Source organism: Felis catus, chromosome A3, assembly GCF_018350175.1.
Source record: "Felis catus isolate Fca126 chromosome A3, F.catus_Fca126_mat1.0, whole genome shotgun sequence".
NCBI lineage: Eukaryota > Metazoa > Chordata > Mammalia > Carnivora > Felidae > Felis > Felis catus.
Window position 1 is genome coordinate 33,839,414 of NC_058370.1, and position 12,900 is coordinate 33,852,313.

A 12,900-nucleotide genomic window follows, 5' to 3' on the forward strand; every position below is an offset into this window, starting at 1 on the left:
TCAAATTTTTTCAAATTTAAAGACCATGATTTAATAAAATATAAGCATAATTTTAATACATGTAATGACCTTTTATAGCTATGCTTTATAAAATGTATAAAAACAAATGAAATATCTTGTTCATGTAAATTATTCTGTATATTATTTACCTGTTGAAAAACAATTGTTAAAATTAATACTTAATTGTCTGTGGAAGCAGTGGTACATAAAAATGCAAGCAGGGCTACTAATGAAAAACCTAGTCTCTGATTTCCTCATCCAATATATTTTGCATCTAGCCATCTATTAGGGAAATCTCCATGAAAATATTTTTCTTGCTTTGTTTTTTTTTTTGTTTGTTTGTTTATTAATTTATTTTATTATTATTTTCTAATGCTTATTTATTTTTGAGAGAGAAAGAGAGATAGAGTGCAAGTGGGGGAGGGGCACAGAGAGAGGGAGACAGAATCCCAAGCAGGCTCCAGGCTCCAAGTTGTCAGCACAGAGCCCAACACGGGGCTCGAACTCATGAACCGTGAGATCATGACCTGAGCCGAAGTCGGACGCTTAACCAACTGAGCCACCAGTGCCCTTCTTTGCTTTAAAAGGACCAAGACCACATGCACCTTGAAGGTCCTCATCTGGATTGGCAATTGATGACGGACTTATATCAGCACCAAAGAACACAAGAGACTCATAGAGGTTGATCTGGTAGATGGCAATATTGTTCCTGATCCTTCACATCACTCTGAAACCACTCCATTTCCAAGGTAACTTTGCAGTGTTTCCTTCTAAAGGAAACAGAGTGCACTTGCTTGCTCCTTGACATTGGCCTTGGCCTTGCAACTTACTTTGGCCAATAACATGTGAGCAGAGGTGGCAGAGTGCCATTCCTGGACATAGACCTTAAACAACCTCACACATTTCAACTTTCTCTGGCACATGTGCCACTTGCCATGAGAGGAGAACCTCCTGGGCAATGCTTTCCCTTTCCTGGGGCCCCAGAATAGATATTCAGGAATTCAGGAAGCAAAGCTAGCCCAGCTAAGCCCAGCTGGACAAGAAATTTGGAGCACAGCCACCTAACCAGTACCAAGTCCAGATCAGCAGCCTGCCCCCGCCCCCTTCCAGTTGACACAAAGTTTCATGGGAATAAATGACTGCAGATTTAAGTCTCTGAGTCTGGAATCTGTTGTCTCATAGTATTATGTGGTAATAGCTAATACAGTTGGCTAATAGCCAATATAGTTAGTACCTAATAGCTGATACAGTTGTCTATTTTTATGTAAATCTTTGCACTTGAGAATGCAAACAATTCACAAGGTGACCTGTAGGCCAAAATCTGTAGAAATAACCCACATTTATTCCAAAATATTTAAGTATAAAATTAAGCCCAATCCACATCTAAAATGTATGCTGAAGAAGCTACTATGTGTTCGAGTGCAATTTTCCTAGACATAATTGTACTGAAATCACTCAAAGCCTTTCCCACTTTCCCCTGAAATTTTAGAGGCTAAACTTAAATAGAGTTTTATGTAAAGGGCTGAAGACCAAACCCGGCTACACATTTGGAGGAAGTGAAGGCAACTTTTGGCATGCAGCCCCTAAGTGTTTGGCAGGTAATGTGATTTTCCCCTTTTCCTTTTGGCTTTTCTGCCTTGCCAAACATGCTTTGGATCCATTTACATATGCCCCTTTACCTATACATAGTCCTTTTACAGTCAGGCAAGTTACATCAACATATAAATGCTACAATTTCCAAAAGATGATGCAAGCTATAATTAAGCGTATTTCCCCATTTGAAACCAAAACCAAAGAAAAATATTAGCTAGCTTGGGTTCAATACACATTTTCAAAGTCACGCAAATCAAGTCTGTTTACGTTATTTCCAATGCCCAACCTGGCCTAAAAGGAAACTAATAAGGATACTTAAAATGTGAATTCTGGGCTGTATAACGGAACCCAGATTGGTGTTTTGTGTGTCTGTGGACAAGGATGTTCTATCCACTGCTGAGTTTTTCTGTCTTCCCCCTTTTTTCTTTCAGTAGCTACAGTTCTGCTGGGTATATATTTCAGAGAATAATTCTGATCAGAGGGGATTAAATAAATATATACAGTAGAAAAATCCACTATTTTATGACTGTTATGTTTCCTTTTTTCAGCTTATTACACATCTCAGAGACCATTCATTTTGGCTTTTCTTTCCTTAGTGGTTCTTTAGACAACTAATTGTGGGCTTACCTCTGGTGGGATTAATCTAAGGGAAAATGTGGTAAAATCCCAATATACTTGCTAACTCATCCATCCATTCACTGGCTTACTAAACACTTTATTGAGGACCTGCTTTATTCAAACCAATATGCAGATGGTCTAAGGGAGCCAAAAAGAATCCCACAGGGTTGTGACTTGCAATGAAACTTTTTCCCATTCTTGCCGACGTCACACTTTTCCAGGATGTTCCCTGTCCCACAAAACTTCTACTCACAGGGAGCTCTCACCTTTCTATCTTCCCACAGCATCCATCAATATACTCCTGATGGCTGACATTTGGGGCGTGGAACCCTTTAAAGGTCTCAAACCAAAGCAATTGAACACAGACAAAGCATATAAAATCAGAGCTGATTTAGTTAAAAACAAAAGAGCCAGAGTTCACATTACTGTCTGGAAATATTCCTCTGACCCTTTACCCCACTCCACTCATCATACATCATACCAGGAAGCCCTGGGTGGGGTTTCTACTAAGCGTGTTTAGAAAATCACTAGTTCCTATAGGCTTAACTATTTACTATAGCAAGAATGCCTGCAATTATTTTCCTCCCTAACTTCATTTCCTTGCAATGTGACATTTCTACTCCTCCCATCATGGGGGGGGGGGGGCGGTGGGCATGGGGATAGGACTTCATTTCCTTGCAATGTGACATTTCTACTCCTCCCATCATGGGGGGGGGCGGTGGGCATGGGGATAGGAGAGTCTATTTTCCCATCCCTTGCATCTGAATTACCCTTGTGACCTACTTTTACTGATGGAATGTAGAGAGAATAGAATAGAGAGAAGCTACAATGTGTCTATTCTAAGCTTCAGTCTGAAGAGGCCTTACATGTCTGCAATTACCCTCTAGGAAACCTGCCATCTTGTGAGAACCAACCTACCTAATGTGAGACAATGCAGAGCTGTCCCTACTGAGGCCACCCCACCCCAGCCTGTCCTAGTCAACCCAGCAGCTGACCATGTGCATATTGAGTGAGCCCAGCCGAGACCAGAAAAACCTCCTAGCCAATCTCAGCCCAAATTTCCAACTCACAAAATTGTGACATGAAAGAACAGCTATTGAATTTTGGCCAGTAACTTTCCAAGTGGTTTCCAAGTAGCCTTTACACGGCAAAGGCTAACTGATACATCAGCGTATCTCAAAGGTAGAATTACATGGATCCCTTAAAAAAAAAAATATCTTGGATCTCATAGAACGTGCTCAAGGACTCAATTTTGGAAACACTTGACTTAACAACCCAAATATTATTTTATGAAAATTTTTTGTAGATGAACATTTTCACAAGAAAAGAGTGTCATACATATATATATATGTATGCGGAGCCCAACTCCCAGCTGTGAGATCAAGACCTGAGCTGAAATCAAGTGTTAGACTCTCAACCAACTGAGCCACATAGGCGACCCAAGAATATTTTTAAGCTTAAGGTAGTTTAGGTCCAGTTAGCATCAAAACAAAAATGAAAAATTGAAAAAAATGCTTCTAGAATTCAAAGACTCCAGAGAATCTGTTCTTGGACCCCGGTTTGAGATATTCCAGTACAATGGGTTTTGAAAATTGATTTGATGCTGTCATTTTGATCTCTAATTACTTCAAGAGGAAGAGCAATCTTTTTTTTTCTTTCTTTTCTTTCTTTTTTTTTTTTTTTTGAGTGAGCTCTACAGCCAATGTATGGCTTGAATTAATGACTGCAAGATCAAGAGTCACATTGTCTATCAACTGAGCCAGCCAGGTGCCCCTCTTCAAGAGTGATGTTGGCCACATTATTACCTTGGGTGTAAGGACATTGGCCTAAACTTAATTTGTAACTATTTGCTCTTCATCTTAAAACCTACACACTGAGGGAAAAACATCTTCAGCGTAAGCTGAATCTAATCTCACATTTCTCTCACCACCATGGGCCTTAAATTTGCTCTAAAGTATGAGGCAAAAGTCAAGCAAGCATCTCCTCTCTTGCACACAGCATGTGAAGGGGAGTGTCATTGTTTTTTTTTTAAAGTCTCAGAGACCACAGCTCAAAAAGCCCTTTTAGATAAGTTTCCATATCCCCTCAGCCAGAGGGAAATAAACCACACCATTTAGATATTTTCCCCTTAAAATCTAGTTAGATTTGATTTCAGTAGATTTAGATTTTATTTTTAGAAAACAAACTTAATTTGGCCTGCACACTAAGTCTATGTCTTCATACACAAGAGAGGCATAAATCTGCAAAAGAGCCTTGAGCTGTGACCAGCTTCTCCTCCCTGCCCAGAGGGGGTCTTCATTCTCCACCTCCCTTTCCCTGCAGGCAACATTTAAGAAGACTGGTCTCTATAAGTAAAGCTGAATTAGAAAGTACTGAAAACTTCCAGTTTTGCGATTTGATTCTTGACTCTGTGATACTACAGTGTGCAAAGATGAGCTCATTCCTACCATTGATGCTTTAGGAAAAATGGAGTACAAACATGGACGACATCCAGTATTCCCCTGTCATCATTTAGTCTGTCCCAAGACCCACACAACTAGTTTATGGACTTATCTAAATCTACCTGATAGTTCAGTGAAGAGTAATCCATTACTACTTAACTAAATTATTTCTCCTGCTGTACTTCCAGTTGTTTGAGTAAATTCACTGGTCATCCTAATTAAAGCCATCCATATACTAACCATGACTGAGTGATTCTGATAACAGGGGTCAAATGCTTTTGGCCCTCTTGGGGCTAACTGCTCTCCTTCACAGTTTTAACTCAGTCCCACAGCTTTCAATCCAATTTGGTTTACTTTATTTATTTATTTATTTATTTGAGAAAGAGGGCACAAGTGAGTAATGGGCAGAGAAAGAGGGAGAGAGAATTCCATGAGGGACAGAGAGAGATAGAGGGAGAGAGAGAAGTGGGGCTCACCCAAAGCGGGGCTCGTGTTCACCCAAACAGGGTTCGTTTTCTTCTGAAGTGGGGTTCAAACTCAGGAATCCATGAGATCATGACCTGAGCCAAAGTCAGATGCTTAACAACTGAACCACCCCAGGCTCCCTGGTTTACTTTATGTCTACATTCTGGATTCTGATTTGCCTGGCACAGTTTGTACAGTGTATTAAAAAAATCATAGATGCATACTGGAATCTCGTGGGTAGCTTTAAAAAATACTGGTGCCTATGCCTTCTGTCCCCAGATATTCTGATAAATTGATGTATTATGCAGCTTGTGCATCAGGAGTCTTTGAAGTTCCCCAGGTGATTTTAATATGCAGCCAAGGTCATGCACAGCTCAAGCAAAGTAGCCCATTTGCAGCTGACCTCCTCTCACCTGGGCTGTAGAATTTCTATTCCTTTCCCCACCCACCCAACCTCTCTCTGTAGCTGTTCAACTCCCATAGTCAGAGGAAACTTCAGTCTTTCCTTCCTCCTGACCTCTTATACCAGTGATCTCAAACTCCACCCAAGTTTTTTATAATTACAATGGATCTGTTAGCTCCTCTTAACTCTCAAGACATAACCATTTCTCTTATACTCTAATTTACATTATACATCTCAATGTACCTATGAATACAAGGATAATCCCTGCCCACAAATGACTTATTTTTTAATGATGACTTTTAAAAGTTTACAAATAACTGTACTGGACTAATTAATGATCAAATTTAGGTAGTTCTATGCCACTACACTTAAAATCAAGGATCTCATATATTCACACATATTTTACCTTGAGTATTCACACACACACAATACACAGGATAGAGGTAAATACAGAGATACCCCAAACTGTGATAGAAATGAAAACTCCAAAGGGAAATCTCAGCATTTGCTGAAACTCACGGTGGCTGGCACCCCATCAAGTTGTCGAGCCCCGTGATTCGACACCAAGATCCCATCCAAACCACGTTTAACTGCCTCCCTGGCATCATCACCTAGAAAGAGAAAGACAGCCATTGTATATGAAAAGGCAATTTAACAGAAGACATGGGTTTAGAAATTGAAAGGTCCCAGTCAAAGGGAGGCTGACCTCATACCTTGCTCAGAATCTTTAGCATAGGAATACACCAAGGGTTAGGTCTAGAATAGTAGTGATAGTTTCCTTGACCAAAGTGTTAGCATTGACAACAGTTTAATGATGGCATAAAATTTTCAGTAGATAGCAAATTGATATGCAGTTAAAATTTATTTAGTCTCACAAGGAAGTACTCCTACTAAGCATTTTTATTATTATTAATGAGATAATACCATTTAGTGTTTAGCAGAATTACCCCTTTGCAATTTGCATAGCATAAAAGACATTGAAAAAAAATTTTTTCCCTCTCTCTCTGCCCCTCCCCTGTTCATGCTCTGTCTCTCTCTGTCCCAAAAACAAATAAACGTTGCATAGCATAAAAGAATACATCAGTGGAAAGCACCTTAAGTGTAACAGGAAAGGAACAAATCTATTCCAAAAATATTCTTTAATACAAAGTTATGTCTTCAATAATTATCTTAAGTTGTATTGTTCTATAATTAAATGTATTTCACCCATTGAAGTATATGAAAATGTACAAAAATTAAAATTATATGCTATGTCTCTAATCATGCTTCAAAATATATCAACTTCTGAAAATATAGTTTTAAGATAGATTAACATTCTCTCAAATCAATTCCCAGCACACTTTTTATATTTTATATTTCAAACTATTGTTTTCAGCATGCTCACAATAAAAACACATTTGCTAACAGAATCAGGCAAATGACACTGATACTCAAATTTAACACTCAGAAATAGTTGGCCTAAGATTGTAGTGAAAAGCATATTTAGGAAATGTAACCAAATGGATACCAAACATTGTATACATTCATAAATCCAGCAATGGAGATCAAGGGCAGACCTGACCAAGAATAATGAAAAAAGATTCATAAGAGAATCTGTAATTCTGACCTTTTTTAAACTGTATGCTAAACCATCATTTTCGAACCTGTGTTTTATTGAGTGCTAGTTTTTAAGTATATCCATTTAAATAAATGATGCTAGTATTATTTCTCTTCTAAAACTATATGTACATGAAAATGTTAAACTCATGGTTCATGGACTGAATGTTTGAATCCCTCCAAAGTCTGTATGTTGAAACCTTAACCTCCAACGTGATAGTATCTAGAGATGGTGCTTTTGGAAAGTGATTAAAGTTAGATGAGTTCATGAGAGTGGGGCTTTCATGAGGGTATTGGTGCCCTTATAAGAAAAGATCAGAGAACTTACTTGCCCACCCAATCTCCACTCATAACAATGAACACGTCATGTGAGCGCACAGCGGAACTTGACTGTTAACTAGGGGCTACTGGACTGTGAGCTCCTTAAGTGTCAGAGCCGAGAACAGCATCATGTCATATTGTCAATGTTTTCCACCCATAGGTTGTTCCAGCCATTCATTCATTTCTTTAGAAAGGATAGAGCTACCACGTCAAGTGGCCCATTGTTGCACAAGCGATGAGGGAGGACAGGATGGCTGGCTTCTGTAAGAGCTTCACAAGCAGAACTCTCATGAATCTCCTGGCTTTCTTCTCCACTTCTCATCTTCCATCTCTGTCACACTTGCAGACTAGACCCTGGATGCCTCTCAGACAATCATTACAGAATCTCCTGTCTCCTCCAGGGCTTCCTCTGGGCCTATCATGAGGGGGAGTTTTCTTTGCATTTCCTCCTATAAACACGTTCCCTTACATTTTGTGTCTCTCATAAATCTCTTGAAGTTTCTCTGTTGTGTGTGTCCCTTATCTTTCATTCCTCTGCTGTCATAAGACTTATGCAGTTTTGTATGTCTCTACTTTATTTTCAGTGGCTTAATGGGTTTGATGAGAGGGTACATATCTACTCAGTCCATTATTTGGAACCAGAAACCCAATATATTATCATTTAAACTCTGTTTGGGTAAATGGTTCTTTAAAAATATGGCCTTAATACAATGTAAAGTGTATGTGGAATTGGGGAGGTTTGCTTTGGTTATCTAATTGTGTGCATGATACCAAACATCAAAAGTAAAAAAATATATATATATATCAAAATACATGTAGTTACAACCTATGTTCTCAGAAACTGAATATTATCAGCAAACCGATCCTATACAATATGAAAAAAAAAAATGATTAACTTCTTAGGGTTAGTAGTTAGACCACCTGAATTTGAATTTGGATCTGCTACTTGCCTGCTACATAAATGGCAAGCTTCTTAACCTCTCTGTGCATCAGGGTTCCTAAGTCATAAAATAGGGATAGTAATTCACATAAGATTGGCTTGTGAATTAAAGTAGTTGAATGAGTGTTTAGAAAGTGCCTGACACATGTTGAGCACTCAGATAAATATTAACTGTTACTATTAATTTCATCTGATGGTGCAGGAAGTATAAACTCAGATGAGTAAGTGGAGGAAAATTCGTTTGCTGGATGCCTTTGGCAAGTCTGATTGAGTTTTGTTTATAACAATAAATTTTCATCCTGGTCAGGATTATGATTATAAAGAGCCTTTCATTTGAAGTAAGCACTGCTTAAGTAACAGTTTGTTATCTCCTATCATTTCAAGTGGTTTTCCAGGTTCTTCTAGGCAGTGCTGGGAATGTAGGGGGAAATGATAGAATGGTTTACTCAGAAGATAAGATCCTGAGTATCTGGAGAAGCAAAGTAAGAATAATTTACGACCAGATATGAACCCATTTCATTAACTGCTTATGAAGCCTTGTCCAAAGTTTCACATTTTATTTTAATCCAGAGAGAAAAACAATGTTGCCTTAATAGGAGGGTGAAAATGTTCTGGCTTTGCAAAAAGTTCATGAATTTTTGGTATTTTCATTAATCCTTAACGTTTACTGCTATGGCATTCCACGTATGTTAATTTGCCAGTTAATACATTAATTGATTGACAAATGCAATAGTCAATGGGGAATAGCACTGTTTGCTATCTTCTTGATATATTATTTTTATATTTAATTAAGTACTCAAGATTTACCCTCAAGCCCATGGAGTTTTTAACTCAGGACTCTGCTATCTCATAGGAATTTAGTAACTAAATCCTAGTTGCATGGCAGCAGTTTTGAGCACAATCTAGAAACTCTGAATAGCTTTGAGAGTGTTGTAAAAAAATGTGTATAGGAAAAGAGCTAGTTACAGTTTTGAGAAACAAAAAAGCCACTATGGAAATATCACAGAAGAGTTTTTTTTTTTTTTTAATTTTAAAACTACTCTGAAAAGCATTATGCCTTTGCTCATAAAGCCATTTGTTTGTTAGCATGAGTTTTGATGAAGACCAAATCCTGTCTCAAATACATGTTTAGAGTTTGTGTTGAAGTTTTCCAAGGGCAGAGTTTAACCACAGCAAGAGATTACATCTTGCACTTCAATTTGCGTTCATTAAGGTGCAATTCTTAAAATGGTGGTAAGGGGGGGAATTTTCACTGAGATCTTTCCAGCATATGTGAATTCATGCTCCCGCAAACATCATCTATACCTTTTTCATCAAAAGAAAACGAAAGAGGATGGGTGATGCTCAGTCTATCCATGTGACTTCTGGAAGAAGATCTGTGAAACAGAATTGGATTTCCCAGAACTGCCCCCTTCACCCACCCCCATCAAGATTGAGCTTTTGCACTACTTGATGCAGTTGTTGTCATGGAGACAATTCTTGTTTGTTAAATAAATGAAACAAATAGTCACAGAGAAACTAGACAATGTAAACTGTACATTTGTAAATAAGCTATTTCCTTTCAAATGCCAAATGCTCCATCTCTCTTTCTCTTCCTTTTTGAGGTCTCTCTAATTATATAGACTCATAGTTTTCACTGAGGATTTTAGCCAATAAACATTTGGGCTATCTACTATGTGTAAAACATTATGAAATATGTGGAAAGAAATGATATGATTCACATGGATGAAAATAAAAGAGAAGTGACGATGAGGGTGGTGGTCCTAGGTAAGATGACCACAGAAGGAAGTTCTAGAAGCCAGAGTATTTTTCAACATAACACATGATAGTAAAGTCTAATTAAATAGACACACATCATATCCTAGAGGACAGAGTTGGAGAAAATGATATATATTGGGAATCCTAAATTGAAAAGCTTGTTTAAAATGTAAATAACCTCATTCTTATATATGTTCTCTATTAGACAAATATGGGACTATACTAAGACTTCATTCTTCTTTGTGTTTTAAGCCCTTTGCCCTGGGCCACACTTGTGATGAGAATGAATTAAATACTTGGAACTACATTAATTTTCTAATTCAATTCCACCTTCTCAGTTTCCTGAGGTCAGCCACAATCATCTCTTGCCCAGGCAACAAGTTTCTTAAGTGTCCCCCTCACCACAATTTTGCCACCTCCATCCATCAGGTCCATGAAACAATGCTGGATTTTTCTAAGATACTAATCTGATGAGGTTGCTTCCCTGATTAAGAATCTCAGTGGTTCTCAAATATGTTTTATAAATTGTTACTCAGAACTGCTTTATTTTGCTATTATTTCAGTCTGAGTCTTTTGATAGTGTGGCAAAACTCAAACATTATCTGTCATTCTAAAATGAAACTCCCTAACCTGCTTTTATAAGTGTCCATACCCTATTTGAAACCCCACCCTAATACCGCATAGATTTCTATCTCAGCACTTGTAACATCTTATTGCCCCCAAATTCTTGTTTTTATGTCTGTCTCCTACAAGAATGGGCTCTCCTCTTGGCCAAAGACCTCAAATTACTATCATTTTTAACTTCAGCACACAATAATCATGATGCATATTTACAAAATGAATGCCTTCGTGAGTGAGTAACTGAATAGATGTATGAATGAATGGGGCAGAACCTTTGGGTTAATATTCTATAGTATCTACAGTTGAATGTAGGTATAGGAAGTAGTGCTAACAATCATGGATGACAACACGTATGCCAGTTAAGTAAGTGAAACTATTGTTTAAAGATGTCTATAACACTAGGAAGTATTGTTTGAAGTGGAATCCACAGAAATTTTGAACTAGTACAATGATCAACAAGAAAGAATGTAACAATATTTTTGAAAAGCACAAATGAAGATAGGTCTGGATTCAAATGTATTTCCACTATTTAAAAGCTTTGCTGGACCCATTCTTTTACTTTTATTAACTTTATTTCTGCACACTTAAGATTAAATAGATAAAGCCAAGGGCAGGTCTACAGCTTTATAAATAGGGGCCATGTGACTCACATATTCAAGTAAATCTGATGAAAATGTTTTGATTAGAAGTTGTTGAAAAAAAAAAAAAAGAAGTTGCTGTTGACCCTGAGATAAGTTAATAGAATATCTCATCTCAGAGCCACTTACTTAAACATTCACATTTAAATAATAAGGTTTTGGCAGTTTTCTATATAATTAACTAAAAAAAAATGTTTTCAAAGGCAGGAAAACATTTCTGTGGGAGAATACATTTATACTTATACTCCAAATTATCCAAGTCATTGGTACTTCCCTGTGGGATTTGAATACATGTGGATACTGGAGAAGCAGTCAGTTTTCTTAATAATCATGGCTTGATATTTGAGGATTTTAATGTTGTAGTCAACCATTCTTCATGTGGGATTTACCACACTCAAAAATCAGTCCTCGTCATTGGTACTTGCAAGGAACAGAGAAAAATAGAAAAGGCTCTTGAAAGAGGTCTGGCTGTCATAATATCATCCTTGGGTTTCTTCTTGGTCTAGAAGCAGCTTGTTGTAGCTTTTAGCCAAAACAATGAACTCAAGACGTTTTGCCTAGACCTTGTCAAGCTCCATGATTTAGTGATGGCTCCAAGATAAGGCAACAGAAACCCAACACTTTAAAAAAGGTTAACTTCTTACTTCATGAGAGACAAGGTCTTCTGTGTATTACCTAAGAATGAGGAAATATTTACTCACAAACATCAATATGGAGAATTGAGAGATGGAATGTCTCCTTAGATATCCACATTAATTTTTCCTGGTTATTTTCTCTTAAAAATATCATGATCATATCTACAAAGAATCATGAGAACAGTATGAGAAAAACACAAACCTCTCAAAATGCCTTTTGCAACGATTGGCAGTGATGTCAGCCCCCTCAGCCATTTAATATCCTCCCAGCTGATGGATGGGTCTATTGCTTTAGATACGTATGTAGCAAGTCCACTGTTGTCTCCAAAATTTTCCTTTGGAGAAAATGCTAAATCATTGGTTTCAAAATTTTTCATTCTGAAATAAAGATACATAAAATGAGAATTTCCCAGAGTTAGAGATAATTTTACAAAGACTCATTCAATGAAAAATGAAATGTCAGCCTTTCAAATCAATTAGATGTTCTTCAACCATCTATAGGTTGCTTGCATGCATATTTCCCATGTTTTGAGGTAAGATTCCAGACTAAGTGTGACAAACATTATAGACTCTTTCTCCTGCCCTCCTATTATGTTGTTGGTGGTGATGGTGGACACAGGGAGTGGTGGGAAGTGTTTCCCAGCATGTGGGTTCTCAGCTCTTGCCTTTTCCTCCTCCATTTAGTTGTTTCCTCTGAGGCTGTCTGCCTGCCGACTCAAACTTACCAATCTTTCAGACAATCCTGGCAGGGCATGAGCTTTCCAATTACCAAGATCTTCATTTCTTTGCCTGTGGTACGACCACTAATTTATGTGCCAATTTGATTGGGCTAAAGGATACCTAGATAGCTGGTAAAATGTTATTTCTGGGT

General features: G+C 37.7%; 1 protein-coding gene across 2 annotated transcripts in view; it reads right to left on the reverse strand.

Annotated features, from left to right (window-relative positions):
* Nucleotides 1-12,900, reverse strand: part of HAO1 (hydroxyacid oxidase 1) — a 46,344-nt gene that overhangs the window by 2,658 nt on the left and 30,786 nt on the right. For both annotated transcript variants that reach the window (XM_003983770.5, XM_045053869.1), the window contains exons 4-5: nucleotides 12,232-12,407; nucleotides 6,040-6,131 (exon numbers count right to left, since the gene is read on the reverse strand). In XM_003983770.5, the coding sequence (XP_003983819.2) occupies nucleotides 6,040-6,131; nucleotides 12,232-12,407 (268 nt within the window). The remainder of the gene's footprint in view (nucleotides 1-6,039; nucleotides 6,132-12,231; nucleotides 12,408-12,900) is intronic.